Genomic DNA, 19,111 nt, shown 5'->3' with positions numbered 1-19,111 from the left:
CCAAAGAAGCTCACTCCAAGATACATCATAATTAAAAAGGCAAATATCAAAGACAAACAGAGAATCCTAAAGGCAGCAAGGGAGAAACAGGAAGTAACATACAAGGGAGCCCTGATAAAGCTAGCAGCTGACTTCTGAACAGAGACACTGCAGGCCATAAGGGAATAGTAAGAAATATTCCAAGTAATAAAAAGCAAAGGCCTACAACCAAGACTGCTCTACCCAGCAAGGCTCTCGATTAAAATGGAAGGCAAAATAAGGAGTTTCCCAGACAAAAGAAGGCTAAAAGAATACACCTCCACCAAACCAGCATTGCAAGATATGCTAAAGGGACTGCTTTAAGATGAAAAAAAGAGTGTATGAATACCCAGGTCTTTTCACAGTCACCAATACTTGATATTGCCAATATTGTTAATACTTATTAGTCTGATTGTGACAATAATGTGTTATTTTAATTGTTCCTTTATTATTTGTTGAAACTATACCTGTTTTTGCTTATTTCTTGCCTATTTCTATTATTTTTAAAAAGCTTTAAATGGCTTTTTGGTATTCTTTATCCATTTTTTGATTAAACATTTGTAGAATTTTTGCCCTAAAAAAACAAAACAAAACCATTAACCCTTTTTTAGATGTGTTGCAACTACTTTCCTATTCTATTACTTGTCCTTTAACTTTCTTATATTTATATTACTATATAGTCTTAAATGTTTAATATAGTCATATTGTCAATATTTTACTTTATAGCTTCTGGCTTTGAATATGTTACTTCAGGATAAGAAAAATATTATTTTGAATTTTCTCCTAAAACTCCTTAGATTTTACATATTGACTTTTAAGTCACCTGTATATTGTTTGTATAATGTGTGAAACAGGGCTCTATATTTGTTTTATTTCAAGTAATAGTGATTCATGTACCTTAATTGTTGAATAAGCTTTATTCTCCCCATTGATTTGAAATATCAATTTAATTATATATTACATTGTTAGATATATACATTTGTTTCTAGAATGCTCATTTTATTTCATTGATCTACTTGATTATTTCTGTGCTGGTGTCATGTAATTTTAATTGCTGATACTTTGTAATGGATTTAAATATTTAAATATTTTATAACTGATTTTGATATTAAAAAATAAATAAAATCAATCTGCATTAAAAAAAGAAAGAAAAAAGGAACTCCTACCTTCTGTGACAACATGGATGGAAGTGGAGAATATTATGCTAAGTGAAATAAACCAGTTGGTGAAAGAAAAATACCATATGATCTCACCTATAAGTGGAATCTAGTTAACAAAATAAACTAACGAACAAAATAAACCACAGGCATAGAAACATGGGGCAGACTGAAAGTGACCAGAGGGGATAGGAAAGGAGGACAATGGTGGAAAGAAGGGGAAGGAACTAGACAAAGAACATGTAAGAATGACCCATGGACATGGACAACAGAGTGGGAATTGACTGTAGGGGAGGGTGGGATGGGTGGAGGAGGGAAAAAGGAAAAAATTGAGACAACTGTAATAGAGTAAACATGATTTAAAAATAAAAATAAAAAAATCTATAAAAACATTGCAGTAAATGGATACTATTCAGAATACAACTTTTGGTATTTTTAAACTATGAGTATGTATTATCTGATTTTTTTAAATCATGCATCTTACAGAAAGAAGAAGGAACAGGACAACATTGTCAAAGATGAACACAAACAAGGAGAGGGACTGCTCTATGACAGAATAAATAACATACTGCATGCCTGTTCAGGTCAGAGCTTGAGGCAAATACTGGGCCTGCAAGTGTAGCAGGATAATTTAGTGAGATACAAATTTATTTGTTCTGCTTATCTTTTTCTTTTCTATCTAGAGCATGGGTGTCCAACCCGTGGCCCATGGGCCACATGTGGCCCAAAATGGCTTTGAATGTGGCCCAACACAGCATCATAAATTTACTTAAACATTATGAGAATTTTTGTTCTTGTTAGTGTTTGTGTATTTAATGTGTGGCTCAAGACAACTCTTCTGGCACAGAGAAACCAAAGGTCTAGACACCCCTGATTTAGAGCAAGCAGGGGTTTTGGCAGGGCTGAGAGCAGGGGCATCCTGATGTTAAAGGCCCTTCTGCCTTCCTTTTCTTAAAGATTTCATTTATTTAATTTTTTTAGAGAGGGGAAGGAAGGGGAAAGAGAGGGAGAGAAACACCAATGTGTGGGTGCCTCTCCTGCTTCCCCTACTGGGGACCTGGCCAGCAACCCAGGCACTTGCCCTGACAGGGATTGAACCAGCGACTCTTTGGTTTGCAGGCTAGCACTCAATCCACTGAGCCACGCCAGCCAGGGCTGCCTTCTTAAAAGTTAAAAGCAAATCTGGGAAGACGTTCCGCCCTGAAGAGGCTGGGGACAAGGAAGGTCTGGAGAGAGATTTTTAAGACAGTGGATGGGATGGGTATGTAGGTCCAGTCAGCGTGGGCACTGAGCTCTAGTCCTTGGCTGTGATGAAGCAAGTTGCAGGCCCTGAGTAGATGGCTCTGGGGTATATCTGGGGAAACCAGTTCTGAGCCCAGATGTTTTCATAACTGAATTTTCAGTCTCAGGAAAAAAAAAGAAAAAAGAGAGAGAGAGAGAGAGAGAGAGAGAGAAAGGGAGAGAGAGCTAAGTGTTTGAGAGTCCAGGACATGGAGAGTCATACCTGCTGGAATCACAGGGACCACCGCATTTACTGGTGAGATTGATGTGCAATGATAGGATGGGGTAGCAGGCAGGTAGGAAGCCTCCTTGTGCCTTGGTGTTTGTACGACCTTCGCATAGTCCTCGGCAGAGGGATCCCAAGAGTGCCTGATGCTGCATTTCTCACTAGCACTCTGGTGCAGGGGTTTGAAATTTCTTGCCCATGTAGGTTTGTAGACTAAGATCACACCTGCTGTACGAGGATAGGTACGGAAGAGCCGCTGTCTTCACCAGCCCCAGGAGGAGCAGATGGCAAGCCCTTTACAGACTTTATAAGTGGTGAGTGCTGTGGCATGCTCAGTCTCTTGGGGAAGGAAAAGGTAGTGGGGCAGCCACCTCTAGCTTCTTGCCCACATCTCAAGATCTGTTCCCTTTTTCCCCACAGGGCCTGGGTCCATCTGATGATCCTCCCTCTCACTACCTAGGGGTGACGGGGGACTAGGAGAATCTCTTCTCTGGGGAGGAAAGGAGGAAGAGAGCCAGGCAGACATCCTCTTGGAGAGGAGAGGCGCCTGAATTACGCCTGAGTTCTCGGGTTCCAAATACCTGCCACAGGAGACTGAGTCTTTGAGGTGAAGAGATGAAAGTACCCTGGGCCCCAGCCAGGGAATAAAGGAGAAAAGAGGGGAAGGGGAAGACACCTTCCCAAATGGATGGAAGTTGAGGGAGTCGAGAAGCCCAGATAGGAATAGAGAGCACACAGCTGCAATAGACAAAGAGGAGAGGACAGGGACCCTCCTTTATTGATTGAGACAGAAGGAAGTCCTCTTGGGTTTTTGGGTTTTGGGGAGGGAATGTGGGCTCTGAAGGGTCCTCAGGGCTGGAGCTCTGTAAAGGGTAGGTTTCAGTAGGCTTGTGTTTTCCTGTGTTACAGGAAGGCCCAGGCTCCAGCCTCCTTCCTGGGGACCCTCCCGAAGAGGTACTCGGAGGTTTGCGTTGTGGAGGCCCCAAGGAAAGGGGGAGGCAGACCGTGGTACAGGTGCGAAAGAGAGAATGCTGCACATAGTCGGGGAAAGGATCTCTGCAGGGCGTCAGAGGCCTGCAGAGCCACTGTGGGTGTGGTGTGTGTGTTCTGGATCCACCATCTCTTCATTGGCAGAAATTCCTCAGAGAGGACTTCAGCCGAGATGGAGGCATAGGTAGATACACTTTGCCTGCTCGCACAACCAAAAGAAGGACAACAACAAGTTTTAGAGCAGAAAACAACCAGAACTGCTGGAAAATTGAACTATATGGAAGTCTGACGACCAAGGAGTTAAAGAAGAAACATTCATCCAGACTTGTCGGAGGAGCGGAGATGGGCAGTTGGGGTGGAGAAGACAGGCGGTAAGGCGGTGGCTGGGAGGCCGGGTGGGCAAGTTGGTGACTGGTGGACTGAGCGATCCCACATTTGCGTGAAGATAAACCGGGAGGAACAACTGGGGTGCAAGACAGACCAGCAACCCAGGCGTCTAGTGTAGGAAACTAAAGCCTTAAAACCTTTGGTTGTAATAACCTGTGGGGGATACAGCAGTGGGAGAAACTCCCATCCTCACAGGATAGTTTGTTGGAGAGACCCACAGGGTCCTATATCATGCACAAACCCACCCACCTGGGAATCAGCACTAGAAGGGGCCAAATTGCTTGTGGGTAGTGGGGGAAGTGACTGAAAGCCACTGGAGAGCTGAGTAAACAGCAATGTTCCCTCTTGGACCCCACCCCCATATACAGCATCACAATGCAGTGACCTAGGTTGCCCCACCCTGGTGAATATCTAAGTCTCCACTCCTTACAATGTAACGGGCACACTGAGACAAAGAAATATGGCCCAAATGAAAGAACAGATCAAATCTCCAAAAATAGAACTAAGCAATGAAGAGATAGCCAACCTATCAGATGCAGAGTTGAAAACACTGGTAATCAGGATGCTCACAGCAATGGTTGAGTATGGTCACAAAACAGAGGAAAAAGTGAAGGCTATGCAAAGTGAAATAAAGAAAATACACAGGGAACCTACAGTGAAGAGAAGGAAACCAGGAGGCAAATCAATGATGTGGAGCAGAAGAGAGAAATAAACATTCAGCCAGAACAGAATGAAGAAACAAGAATTCAAAGAAATGAGGAGAGGTTTAGGAACCTGTGGGACAACTTTAAACATTTCAACATCCAAATCATAGGGGTGCCAGAAGGAGAAGAGGAAGAGCAAGAAATTGAAAACTTATTTGAAAAAATAGTGAAGGAGAACTTCCCCAGTCTGGCCAAGGAAATAGACTTCTAGGAGGTCCAGGAAGCTCAGAGTCCCAAAGAAGTTGGACCCAAGGAAACACACACCAAAACACATCATAATTATATTACCCAAGATTAAAGATAAGGAGAGAATCTTAAAAGCAGCAAGAGAAAAGGAGACGGTTACCTGCAAAGTAGTTCCCATAGGACTAGCAGCTGATTTCTCAAAAGAAATCTTACAGGCAGGAATGGCCTGGAAAGAAGTTTTCCAAGTCATGAAAGGCAAGAACCTACATCCAAGATTACTCGATCCAACAAAGCTATCATTTAGAAGGGAGAACAGATTAAGTGCTTCCCAGATAAGGTCAAGTTAAAGGAGTTCATCATCACCAAGTCCTTATTATATGAAGTGTTAAAGGGACTTATCTAGGAAAAAGAAGATCAAAATCTATGAACAGTAAAATGACAACAAACTCACAACTATCAACAACTGAACCAAAATAAAAGTAAAAAACAAAACCAAACAAAGGAAACAACTAGAACAGGAACAGAATCACAGAGATGGAGATCAGAGGGGAGGAGAAGTGTGGAGAATGGGGGAAAAGGTACAGAGAATAAGAAGGACAAATGGTAGGTACAAAATAGACAGGGGAGGCTAAGAATAGTATAGGAAATGGAGAAGCCAAAGAACTTATATATACAACCCATGAACGTGAACTAAAGGGGGAGAATGCTTGTGGGGGGCAGTGCAGGATGGAGGGGAATGAAGGGGAGAAAAAAATGGGGCAATTGTAATAGCATAATCAATAAAATATATTTTAAGAAAGCAAAAATTCTCATAGACCAGGTACAAATAAGTTTCCACCCTACCTGTCAACTTCCCCTCTCCTGTCCATGGGTCTAGACACCTTGGAGGGGATGGAATTCTTGGGGTATGGAAGAACATAGAACTTGCCAGCTTGAGCTCTTGCCTCTACCCCTTGGTGATACTGGCTTCCCCGTGGACACAGACACAAAAGAACATGTACTTAGATAGGAGGCCAGAACAGCTTTTTATTCAGTTTTGTATAAATCTTATTTATAAGGAACAGGTTGGGTGCAGTGGGGAGCAGGATCAGGTCCAGGGTCCTGGGTGACTTTTCCTCAGAGGGGGCAGTCCTGCTGCCTCCTCTCACATTGCCTTCTCTGCTTTTCTGGGCCTGGCCTGGTGCGAGCAACTCAGCCATGCAGGTAGGGCTACAAGTACAGATGGTTGAAGCAAGAGAAGTGATGAGACAAGGCCAGTATGGGGGTGGAGGGACTGCTCTGGGGCCCCTGAGTCCTCTCTCTCTCCTAGACCTCTTCTTGCCCCTTGGATTGGGGCTTCAAACCCTGGTGAGGCTGATGAGGGTCTCCTGGGCCCCAGGCTGGTCACAGGGCTATGGCCTTTTAGGGGTCTGCGTCTGTTCAGTCCTGGGAGGGGAGAAGAGGGGTTTGAGGGACTGATGGAGGATCCCCTTTACTTCCCTCCCCCATCCCTTCAGTTTTCTCACCTTTTACAGCCTTTGGAGCACTTTCTTTTCTTGTTAGACTTGTTCTTCTTACAACATTGGACTGGTCTCTGTGGGACTGGTGATGTGTCCAGACGCTGCATCAGCTGCTGCACCCAGGCCTCCTTAGGGTCAGCACATAGTTCTCGCTGAGAGCGCTTCCAAGGTGAGAACCTGGGAGTGGGCATTAGCAAGCCTTCCTAGTCTTGCCTACCATGCCCAACCTGTTGAACTGCACCCACCCACTTGCACTCACTCACAGGATAGCTGGGATGGGGCAGTCCAAGCTTGGATCCTGTCTCCGGTAGCTGCGGACAAGTGGAGCGGGAATCTTCCTTACGCTGTATTTGAGGCAACAGTCCAGTGCCCCTCTACCACTGCCTGCAGGGTGGGGTTCGCAGGGAGTCAGGGGTTACTTATAGGCTCTCAATCAGGCCTTTCCAGCCCCTTTCCCCCCTCACAGGTAGCTCCCCCCTTGATACCTTGGGTCCAGGGGATGCAGAAGGCCAGGACCAGGACAAAGGTGCTTAGAGCCAGTGACTGAGCCATGGCCATTAGAGGGTGAGTATGAGGCCAGAGCTGTGGGTAAGGTAGGCAGCTGCAAGTTGGGGGTCCTGGAGTGTGCGGGTTGGACTGCTCAGCTGCTTATTTATGCTTATGTAGGCAGGCGGATATTTTCACTCCCCCTATCAAAAGATAGGGATCATCCTTTTCCGCTTGGATTTGGCAGAACCATCCAGTCCTCCAGCCACCAGAATCTACTTTTTTTTTTAGATTGATTTTAGTTTTTTTAAAGATATACTACAAGAGTCCATGATGCCTTTGACACTGACCATGCAGGCAGCTGTTGTATGTGTTGTGCTGCTTGATTTTACTGTTCTGAAACACCACTATTAAGTCTGCATTCTGGATGGTTGACAGGACACAGATTTCCTTTTCACTGTACTTCCTCATTCTGTTTTGTTTATTCACTTTTTAAATAGGGTCCTCCGATGAACAAAATTTAAACATTTTGAAGTCCAGTTTATGTTTTTACTTTTGTTGCCTGTGGTTTAAGTGCCATATTTAAGAAAACTATTGTCACATCCAGGGCCATGAAGATTTCCTCTGTTTTTCCTCCATCTTTATTGAGGTATAATTGATGGATAAAATTGTATATAATTTAAGTGTACATGATGATTTGATATATGTATACACTGTGAAATAACTACCACAATCAAGATAATTAACTCTCCCATTACTTCACATAGTTTCCTTTTTCTTTTGTGTGTGTGTGGTGTGAATGCTTATGATCTACCTTTTTTTTAAAGCAAATTTCAAGTATACAATACATTATTATTAACTCTTGTCACCATGCCATACATTCAATCCTCAGAACTCAAAACATACTGAAAGTTTATATGCTTTGACCAACATCTCCCCATTTTCCCCACCTTATAGCCTCTGCAACCAACATTCTACTCTGTTTCTATGTGTTTCACTTAAAAAAATTCTACATATAAGTGATACCATATAGTGTTTGTATTTCTCTATCTGGCTTATTTCACTTAGCATAATGCTCTCCAGTATTTATCCATGTTGTTGCAAATGACAGAATTTACTTCTTTTTAAAGGCTCAATAATATTCCATTTTACATATATTATATTTTTTATCTATTCATCTTTTGATAGACACTTGTTTGTTTCTATATGTTAGCTATTGTGAATAATGATACAATGAACAGGGAGTGCAGATATCACTTTGAAGTAGTGATTTTATTTCCTTGGGATATACTCGTACACCCAAATGTAGGAATTGCTGGATCAGGTGGTAGTTCTATTTTTAATTTTTCAAGAACATTCTATCCTGTTTTCCATAATGGCTTATCAATTTACATTCTCATCAACAATGTACAAGGGTTTCTTTTTCTCCACACCCTCTGCAACATTTGTTATCTCTTGACTGTTTTTTATTTAGGTTCAGTTGTTGATAGCTGTGAGTTTCTTGTCATTTTACTGCTCATAATTTTTAATCTTCTTTTTCTTAGATAAGTCCCTTTAAATTTTCATATAATAAGAGCTTGGTGATGATGAACTTCTTTAACTTGACCTTATCTGGGAAGCACTTTACCTGCCCTTCCTTCTAAATGATAGCTTTGCTGGATAGAGTGATCTTGGATGTAGGTCCTTGCTTTTCATGACTTGGAATACTTCTTTCCAGCCCCTTGCCTGCAAGATTTCTTTTGAGAAATCAGCTGGTAGTCTTATGGGCACTCCTTTGTAGGTAACTGTCTTTTTTTCTCTCTCTGTTTTAAAATATTTTATTTATTTATTTTTAGAAAGGGGAGGGGAGAAAGAAAGAGAGGGAGAGAAACATCAATGTGTGGTTACCTCTCATGCACCCCCCACTGGAGGACCTGGCCTGCAACCCAGTCATGCACCCTGTCTGAGAATTGAACCAGTGACCTTTTGGTTCACAAGCCAGCACTCAATCTACTGAACCAAACCAGCCAGGGCTGTCTCCTTTTCTCTTGCTGCTTTTAAAGATTCTCTCCTTATCTTTAATCTTGGATAACAATAATGACATGTCATGGTTTGTCCTCCTTGGATTCAACTTCTTTGGGACTCTCCGAGCTTTCTGGATCTCCTGAAAGTCTATTTCCTTCACCAGATTGGGGAAGTTCTCCTTCATTATTTTTTCAAGTAAGTTTTCAATTTCTTACCCTTCCTCTTCTCCTTCTGGCACTCCTATGATTAAGATGTTGTAAGCTTTAAAGTTGTCCCACAGGTTCCTAAACCATTTCTTTGAATTCTTGTTTCTTCGTTCTGTTCTGGTTGAAATCTTTATCTCTTCCTTCCGCTCCAAATTGTTGATTTGCCTTCCAGCTTCCTGCTCTTCACTGTTGATTCCCTGTGTATTTTTCTTTATTTCACTTTGCATAGCCTTCACTTTTTCCTCTGTTTTGTGACCATACTCAGCCATTTCTGTGAGCATCTTGATTACCAGTGTTTTGAACTGTGCATCTGATAGGTTGACTATCTGTTCATCACTGAGTTCTATTTTTGGAGCTTTGATCTGTTATTTCATTTGGGCCATATTTCTTTATCTCAGTGCTCCTGTTATGTTGTAAGTGGTGGAGACAGGTATTCACCAGGGTGGGACAACCCAGGTTGCTGCATTGTGATGCTATATGTGGGGAAGGGGTCTAAGAGGGAACAATGCTGTTTGCTCGGCTCTCTGGCAGCTTTCAGTCACTTTCCTCGCTACCCACAAGCAAACTGGCTCCTTCTGGTGCTGATTCCTGGGTGAGTGGATCTGTAGACATCATAGGACCCTGTGGGTCTCTCCAACAAACTCTCCTGTGAGGCTGGGAGTTTCTCCCACTGCCTCATCCCCCAGAGGTGTTTATAGCCAGAGGTTTTGAGGCTTTTCTCTAGCTGGAACCCTGGGTTGCATGGTCTATCTTATTCCCCAGTTGTTCCTCCCAGTTTATCCACACACAAATGTGGGACCACTCTGTCCGCCAGCCTTTGCTTTGCCTGCCCAGTCCTCTGGCCACAGCCATGCCACCCGTCCTCTCCACCCCTCCCAGTAGTCTGGATGACTGTTTCTTTTTTAATCCTTAGTTGTTGGACATTCACACAGTTCGATTTTCTAGCAGTCTAGTTATTTTTTGTGTTTAAATTTGTTGTTCTCTTTCTTTTGGTTGTGTGAGGAGACAAAGTATATCTACCTACACCTCCATCTTGGCTGGAAGTCTCTCCTGACTTTTTGATAACAGTCATCCTAACAAGTGTGAACTGATATTTAATTGTGGTTTTGATTTGCATTTCCCTGATGATTAGTCATATTGAGCATCTTGTTATATATCTGTTGGTCATTTGTGTATCTTCTTTGGAAACTGTGTATTCAGGTCCTTTGCCCATTTTCTTAATTATAAAAAATCTGATTCTTTATTCGATATCTCAATTCTAACTCCGTAAGAGCTTTAAAATATTTTTAAAATGCTCAGGTCTCATGTATCTGTAATTTTCTTTGGATAATCAAACCTAAAGTCATGTGATTTATATATTTGCTCTGTCATCTGGCAATTATTGTGGTTAAAACAGGTTCCAGCTTCTGGGATTACATAGTGTCTGTGGAATGTTTATTCCAAAAACAAGAAAAATCCATGAACCATCCATTATTGTGGATCACTTAAACTATTCAGGTTGGCAATTTTTTCAATGCAATTTGTAAACAGTGAAAGCTTCTGGCAATTAGCTAGCATGGACAAAGATGCATCCATCTTCTCCATAGGGGGAATTTGGACATAAAGCTTTATCTCTTTGGCTTCAGATGGCATCTGACTGGTTTTCTCTTTCTACCTGGCTAGGGATTCTTTGATTGTTATTGCTTTTGCTACTGTCACTGCTGGCTGTAGGGTCCCCCTTTGCCCATTTTTGCAATTAGATATTTTTGCCTGTCTTTTTTTCCCTGTTATATTGTATGCATTTTAAATATATTTTAGGTATTAACCCCCTATAAAGTATATGGTTTGTAAATATCTTATTCCCTTTTCTGAGTTGCCTTTTCATTTGATTGATGGTTTCCCTGGCTGTGCAGAAGCTTTTCAGTTTGATGTAGTCCCAGCTGTTTAGTTTGCTTTTGTTGCCTTTGCTTTTGGTGTCATATAAAAAATAAATTATTACCAAGACAAATATCAAGGAGTTTTTCCTCTAGTGTTTTCTTCCATGTGTTTTACAGTTTCCAGTCTTATATTTAATTCTTTAATCCATTTTGAGTAAATTTTTACATGTGATATAAGAGAAGGGTCCAGTTTCTCTTTTTTTTAATTTCTTTTTTTTTGTTCAAATACATTTGTCTCCACTTTCCCACCACCACTTTCCCCTGCCCCTCCTCCCCCATCACCCTCCCTCAACCCTTACCCACTTTGGCTTTGTCCATGAGTCCTTACTATGTGTTCCGTGACTTGACCCTTCCCTTCCTTTCCCCCGCCCACTCTTCCCTCCTTTCCTCTTGACTCTGTTGGTTTCTTTTTTCTTTCAGTGTTGCTGGTCATATTTTTATTGCATCTCTGTTTTGTTGGCTAGGTTCCACTTATAGGTGAGATCATATGGTTTTTGTGATAAGGGTCTAGTTTCATTCTTGCACATGTAGCTATCCAGTTTTACAAACACAATTTATTGGAGAGACAATCCTTCCTCTATTTATATTCTTGGTGCCTTGTCAAAGATTAGTTGAACATATATGGATTGGGTTGCATTATTTCTGGACTCTCTATTCTGTTCCATTGTTTTATGTGTCAGTCTTCACGCCAGTACATACTGTTTTGATTTCAATAGCTTTGTAATACAGTTTGAAATCAAGCATATTATGCCTCCAGTTTTGTTTTTCTTTCTTGTGATTGCTCTGGCTATTTGGGGTCTTTTGTGGTTCTGTATGAATTTTGGGATTGTTTTATTTATTTCTGTGAAAAAATGCAATTGAAATTGTGATAGGGATTATATTGAATCTGTAGATCACCTTGTGTAGTATGGATGTTTTAACAATATTAATATTTTAATCTAAGAACATGGGATTGGGATATCTTTCCATTTATTTGTATCTTCTTCAATTTCTGTGTTCAATGGTTTCAGTGTATAGGTCTTTCACCTTAGTTACATTTATTCCTATTTTATTGTTTTTGATGCTATTGTAAGTGAGATTGTTTCTTATTTCTCTTCAGATAGTTTGTTGTTAGTGTATAAAAACACAATTGATTTTTGTATGTTTGTTTTGTATCCTGTGACTTTACTGAATTTGTTTATTAATTTTACCAGGTTTTGGTGGAGTCTTTGGGATTTTCTGTATTTAAGATCAAGACATCTATAAAAAGAGACAATTTGACTTCTTCCTTTTTGATATGGATGCTATTTATTCATTTTTTTCTTGCCTAATTGCTCTGGCTAGGACTTCCAGTACTAAGTTGAATAGAAGTGATGACAGCAGGCACCCTTGATTTTCTCCTAATTTTATAGGAAAAGCCTTCGACTTTTTGCTGTTAAGTATGTTGGCTGAAGGCTTCTTGTATATGGCTTTTATTATATTGAGGTACATTCCTTTTATACCTAACTTGTTGAGGGTTTTTATCCTGAAAAGATGTTGAATTTTGTCCAATTATTTTTCTGCATCTATTGAGATGATCATATAATTTTTATCTTTCATTCTGTGAATGTGGTATTTCATATGTATTGATTTGAGTATACAAATCATCTTTGCATCCCAAGGATAAACGTCCCTTGAACATGATGTACGACTCTTGATGTGCTGTTGAATTTGGTTTGTTAGTAAGTTGTTGAAGATTATAGCATCTATGTCTGTTGAGGATATTGGCCTATAGCTTTCTTTTCTTGTAGTATCCTTGTTTGGGTTTGGAAGCAGGGTAATGCTGGTCTCATAAAATGAGTTTGGAAATGTTCTTTCCTTTTCAATTTTTTGGAAGAGTTTAAAAAGAATTGGCATTACTTCTTCTTTAAATGTTGGATAGAATTTACTAGTAAAGCCATCTGCCCTAGGTTTTTCTCTGTTGGGAGGTTTTTAAAAAAAGATTTTATTTATTTATTTTCAGAGAGAGGGGAAGGGAGGGAGAAAGAGACGGGGAGAAACATCCATGAGTGAGAGAAATATCGATTGATTGCCTCTTGCACACCCCCAGCTGGGGACTTGGCCTGCAACCCAGGTATGTTCCTTGACCAGGAATCTAACTGGCAACCTTTCTATTCTCAGGTTGGCGCTCAATTCACTGGAGCCATGGCATCCAGGGCACAGAGATTTTTGATTACTGATTAAATATCCTTACTAGTTATGTCTGTTCAATTTTCCTATTTCTTCATGATTTAGTCTTGGTAGGTTATATGTTTCTAGGAACTTATCCATATCTTCCAGGTTATCCAGCTTGTTGGCACATGGCTTGTTCATAGTGGTCTCTTATGAGCCTTTGTATTTTTGTGGTATCAATTGGATTATCTATTCTTTCTTTTTAGTCATCAAAATTTTTAAAATTTATATTTATTATTTATTAATAGTTTATTCTTCAATTGTAGTTGGCATTCAATATTATTTTATATTAGTTTCAGCATACGTAGTGGTTAGACATTTATATAACTTTTGAAGTGATGCACTTGATAAGTCTGGTATCAACCTGGCATCATCCATAATAATTACAATATTATTGACTGTATTCCCTATGCTGTATTTTATATTTTTGTGACTATTTTGTAACTACTAATTTGTATTTCTTATCCTTTCACTTTTTTCACCCTGTCCTCTATCTCCTATCCTTTCTGGCAACCATCAATTTGTTATCTGCATCTATGAGTCTGTTTCTGCTTTGTTTGTTCACTTATTTTGTTCTTTAGATTCCATATGAAAGTGAAATAATAATAGCTCCTTTTTCATTTCTGATTTTATTTTATCCTTGGCCTTTTTTCCCTTTAGTCTAGCTAAAGGTTTGTCATTTTATATTTTCAAAAAATCAGTTCTTACTTTTGTTGATATTTCCTAGTGTTTTATAGTCTCTAATTTATTTCTGCTCCAATTTTTATTTTCTTTCTTCTGTATGTGTTATTTCATTTTCATGTATTTGTAAATTTTCCAGTTTTCCTTGTTACTGATTTCTAGTTTTATACTCTTGTGGTCAGAAAAGATACTTTGCATGATTTGAATCTAAAATGTATTAAGACTTGTTTGTGACATAAAGTATGGGCTATCCTGGAGAATGTTCTATATGAACTTGAGAAGAATAAGTATTCTGGTATTAGGCAGGGTTTTCTGTGTATGTCTGTCAGGTCTAATTCATTTATAATACTGTTCAAGTTCTCTATTTCCTTTAGATCTTTTGTCTGGTTGTTCTACCCATTATTGAAAGTGAGGTATTGAGGTCCACAACTATTATTATACAACTGTCAATTTCTCCCTTCAATTTTGGCACTTTTTGCTTTATGTATCATGAGGCTCTGCTGTTAGTTGCTTATGATGGCTATATCTTGCTGTATCAAACCTTTTCTCAATATAAAATGTCCTTGTTTGTCTCTCACAACCTTTTTGGACAAGGTGTCTATTTTGTCTGACAGAATATAGCTCTTTTTTGGTTACTAGTTGCATGCTATGTTTTCTTACCTGCTTCTACTTTAAAGCTCCATGGGTCTTTGGTGCATCAGGATCAAACTATAACCAACTGAGCTATCCGTTTAGGGCCACCAAGTGTCTTTGCATCTCAAGTGAGTCTCTTGTTGATAGCATATAGATGGATTTTGGGTATTTTTAAAATCCACTCTGCAAACCTCTGCATTTTAATTGGAGAGGTGAATCTATGTAAAGTAATCACTTTTTCTGCCCTGGCTGGTATGACTCAGTGGATTGAGTGCCAGCCTGTGAACCAAAGGGTCACCAGTTCTATTCCTGGTCAGGGCTCATGCCTAGGTTGCGGGCCAGGTCCCTGCTTGGGGATGTGCAAGAAGCAACTAATTCATGTATCTCTTGCAAATTAGTGTTTCTCTCCCTCTCTTTCTCCTTCCCTTTCTCTCTCTAATAAAATAAATAAATAAAATCTTTAAAATAATCACTTTTTCTACAAACAATGCCAGGCCAGAAAGGATTTATTTCTGTTATTTAGCTATTTGGTTTCTTCACATTTTTTTTTAAATTTGAAAAAGATTTTATTTATTCATTTTTAGAGAGCGTGTAAGGGAGGGAGAGAGGGAGAGAAATATCAATGTACAAGAGAAACATTGATCATTTGCCTCTTGCATGCCCCCAACAGGATACCGGACCCACAACCCAGACATATGCCCTGATCAGGAACCAAACCAGTGACCCTTGGTTCTGCAGGATGATGCTCAACAAGCTGAGTCACACTAGTTAGGCTTCTGCATGTTTTAAAGAACTCTTGTTTCTCAATAGCCCTGTCCCCAGGAGGGGCTCTGCCTTGGCCCTGTGGTGCTTAAGCCTGACTGCTGAGTACAGAGTGACAGCCACAGATAGTAGATCCCTAGCAAAGAGGGGCACAGAGTGGACTAGAGACACTTGAGGACAGACTGAAGGTGGAAGCTTTGGGGAGAGAACTGAGAGAGTGACCAGCAGGATCCTGGTGCCTAGTTGTCCCCCATATGGTAGCAGCCATCTTGCTCAGGTGGACCACTTCCCTGAGTGGCAGCAGCATGAGAGGAAACAATAGCCCCACCCTCAGGAGGGACTCTGCCGCACCCTGTGGTGCCAAAGCCTGGCTGCTAGTGCAGAGTGACTAGATTAACAACTGAAGGAGACAGCCACAGATAGTAGATTCCTGGAAATCTAGAACAGAATGCCTAAGGTCAGATGAGGTCAACATCTGACATCACCAGAGGTAGAGCCAGAAAAAAAAAAAAACCCCAGAAGTAAATACTAGAGGATACTGAGATGAAGTCCACAGTGGTCTTCTCCATGATTTGCAATATTTTCTTTACTGCATAGCTTTTTAATGTTCATTTTGGATCCATCGATTTTGTGCATATTAAGTCACTGGATTTTATTTCTCTCCCTTTTTATAATAGTCTTAATCTCTTTACAGCCTTATTAATACTGGTTCATTGGCTGTTGATAGTAGGATTGCAGGGGGGAGTTATTTTTGTGGATGTGGGTTTGTTTCCTGGGCTTTGTGATTTTGTTCTGGCAGCATCTACACAAAAACACACAAGACATGGTGGACAGAGTGACCCTCAGTCAACCAGCTGGAGGGAAGGACCCACCAAAGAATGGCCAAACAACAATCAAAACCCAATTACTTACAGAGAGCCAACATAAATGGCATAAAAGACATCCAAAGAGCATCAAGTTCAGGAGATCAGAGAATCTACACGACTGAATCTCACAGGTCTCCTACCAAAGAAGTTTACACCACAAAGTCAGGAAGTCAAGACAGATCACTTTAAGAAGCAGAAGCAAAAAAAGAAGAGTCTCACAAATAATGGGAAGACAAAGAAACACCCCCTAGTTGAAGGGAAAGGAGGAATCCCCAGAAAGGGAACTAAATGAAACAGAGGCAAGTAAACTATCAGATATTGAGTTCAAAACAATGGTTCTAAGGAAGGTCAATGAGCTCAATGAGCTCATAGAGAGTTACCAAAAACTACAGGGAAACTATGAGGAACTTAGTGCAAACTATATTACCACGAAAAAGGACATATAAACTATCAACAAGAGGCAAGAGGAAACAAAGAATACAATTTCTGAAGAACACAGTAGAAGGAATCGAAAGCAGGCTAGATGAAACAGAGGAATGAATCAGTGAGCTGGAGGACAGGGTAGAAAAAAGCTCCCAGAAAGAGCAAGAAAATGAAAAAAAGACTAAAAAAAATGAAGAGGCATTTAGGGAAATGCAGGACAACCTGAAATGTAACAATATTCATATAATAGGTATACCAGCAGGAGAAGAAGAGGAACAAAAGAGAGAGAACCTGTTTGAAAATGTAATGAGAGAAAACTTCCCTAATTGGAGAGGAGAAAAAGGCACACAAGTCCAGGAAGCACAGGGGTCCCATTCAAAAGGAACTCAAAGAGGCTCACTCCAAGGCACATCATAATTAAAATGGCAAATATCAAAGACAAACAGAGAAACCTAAAGACAACAAGGCAGAAACAGGAAGTAACATACAAGGGAGCCCCAATAAAGCTAGCAGCTGACTTCTCAACAGAAATTCTAAAAACCAGAAGGAAATGGCAAGAAATATTCCAAGTAATGAAAAGCAAAGGCCTGCAACCAAGAGTGCTCTACCCAGCAAGGCTCTCGATTAAAATGGAAGGTGAAATAAGGAGTTTCCCAGGCAAAAGAAGACTAAAAGAATACACCTTCACCAAACCAGCACTGCAAGATATGCTAATGGAACTGCTCTAAGAAGATGAAGAAAAAGAGTGAGAAAGAGAGGAACACAGGTACAAAGGGAAAACATGAATAAGTACCTATCAATAATAAGTTTAATTGTAAGTGGAGTAAATGCTCCAATCAAAAGACATAGGGTAGCTGAATGGATAAGGAAACATGACCCGCACATATGTTGCCTACAAGAGACCCACCTCAGACACAGGATGAGTGAACTTACATAGACTGAAAGTAAAGGGATGGAAAAAAATATTCCAAGCATATGTACAGGAAAAAAAAAAAAAAGCAGGGGTAGCAATACTTATATCAGACAAAATAGATTTCAAAAAACAGGTCATAAAAAGAGACCCAGAAGGACACTTCATAATAGTCAAAGGAAGAGGCCATCAAGAAGACATAAACATTGTAAACCTATATGCACCCAACATATGGGCACCCAAATATATACAGAAAATCTTGGAGGACTTAAAGACAGACAGCAACACACTGATAGTAGGGGATTTTAACATTTCAGTGTCAACAATGAAGAGATCTTCCAAATAAAACATCAGCAAGGATATTATGGAACTGAATGACACATTAGATCAAATGGACTTAACTGATATGTATGATGTGTTTTATCCCAAGGAAGCAAAATGCACATTCTTTCCAAATACACATGGATATTTTGAAAGATAAACCATGTGATAGGACACAAAACAAGCCTCAACGAATTCAAGAATATTGAAATCATAACAAGCATTTTCTCAGACCACAAGGGCTTGAAACTAGAAACCGACCTCAAGGAAAAAACTCAAAAACAGTCAAACTCATGGAGACTCAAGAGCATGCTATTAAACAATAAATAGGTCAATAATGAGCTCAAAGAAGAAATAAAAAATTTTGGAAACAAATGAAAATGAACACACAACAGTCCAAACCTATGGGACACAGTGAAGGCAGTCCTGAGAGGGAAGTTCATAGCAATACAGGCCTACCTAAAAAAAAAAAAAAAAAAAAAAAAAAAACATTTCAAATAAACAACATAACCTTACAACTTTAAAATCTGGAGAAACAACAACAAACAAGGCCCAGAGCAAGTAGAAGAAAGGAAATAATCAAGATCAGAGCAGAATTCAATGACATAGAGACTAAAAGAACAATTCAAAGGATCAACAAATCCAGGAGCTGGTTCTTTAAAAAGAGAAAAAAAATTGACAAGCCTTTAAGCAGGCTCATGAAGAAAAAAAGGGAGAGGACCCAAATAAATAATATCAGAAATGAAAGAGGGGAAATAACAACTCATTCCACAGAAATACAAAGGATTGTAAGAAATTACTATGAACAATTATACGCCAAGAAATTTGAAAACCTCGAAGAAATGGACAAATTTCTAGAAAAATATAACCTTCCAACATTGAATGAAGAAGAAGCAGAAAGCCTGAATAGACTGATAACAACTGGTGAAATTGAAGCAGTAATCAGGGAGTTCTGGCCAAGATGGAAGCATAGGTAGATACACTCTTCCTCCTTTCACAATCAAAAGAACGGCAACAAATTTAAAAACAAAAAATAACTAGATTGCAAGAAAATCAAACTGTATGGAAGTCGAATAGCCTGGAGTTAAAGAAGAAACATTCATCCAAATTGGTAGGAGAAGCGGAGATGGACAGCTGGGGTAGAGAGGTCTTGCAGCAAGGTGGTGGCTGGAGGACCTGGCAGGTGAGGTGGCAGCTGGTGGACCAGGTGGCCCCACATTTGCATGTGCATAAACTGCAAGGAACAGCTGGGGAATGAGAAAGAC

At 40.0% G+C, this 19,111-nt stretch overlaps 1 protein-coding gene across 1 annotated transcript; it reads right to left on the bottom strand.

Annotated features, from left to right (window-relative positions):
- Nucleotides 1-5,964: 5,964 nt before the first annotated feature.
- Nucleotides 5,965-7,087, bottom strand: CCL21 (C-C motif chemokine ligand 21). Its single transcript, XM_054583221.1, has 4 exons — nt 6,934-7,087; nt 6,712-6,832; nt 6,455-6,625; nt 5,965-6,374 (listed from the first exon to the last, which is right to left on the bottom strand). Exons 1-4 carry the CDS (start codon nt 7,004-7,006, stop codon nt 6,341-6,343), a joined length of 399 nt encoding a protein of 132 aa, XP_054439196.1. The 5' UTR covers nt 7,007-7,087; the 3' UTR covers nt 5,965-6,340.
- Nucleotides 7,088-19,111: the final 12,024 nt, after the last annotated feature.

The sequence above is a fragment of the Pteronotus mesoamericanus genome, unplaced genomic scaffold (assembly GCF_021234165.1).
Source record: "Pteronotus mesoamericanus isolate MK-2021 breed Mesoamerican mustached bat unplaced genomic scaffold, CSHL_Meso_final contig_73, whole genome shotgun sequence".
Lineage (NCBI taxonomy): Eukaryota > Metazoa > Chordata > Mammalia > Chiroptera > Mormoopidae > Pteronotus > Pteronotus mesoamericanus.
Note: the sequence above shows the minus strand (reverse complement) of the source record. Positions and strands in the feature narration are given on the sequence as shown.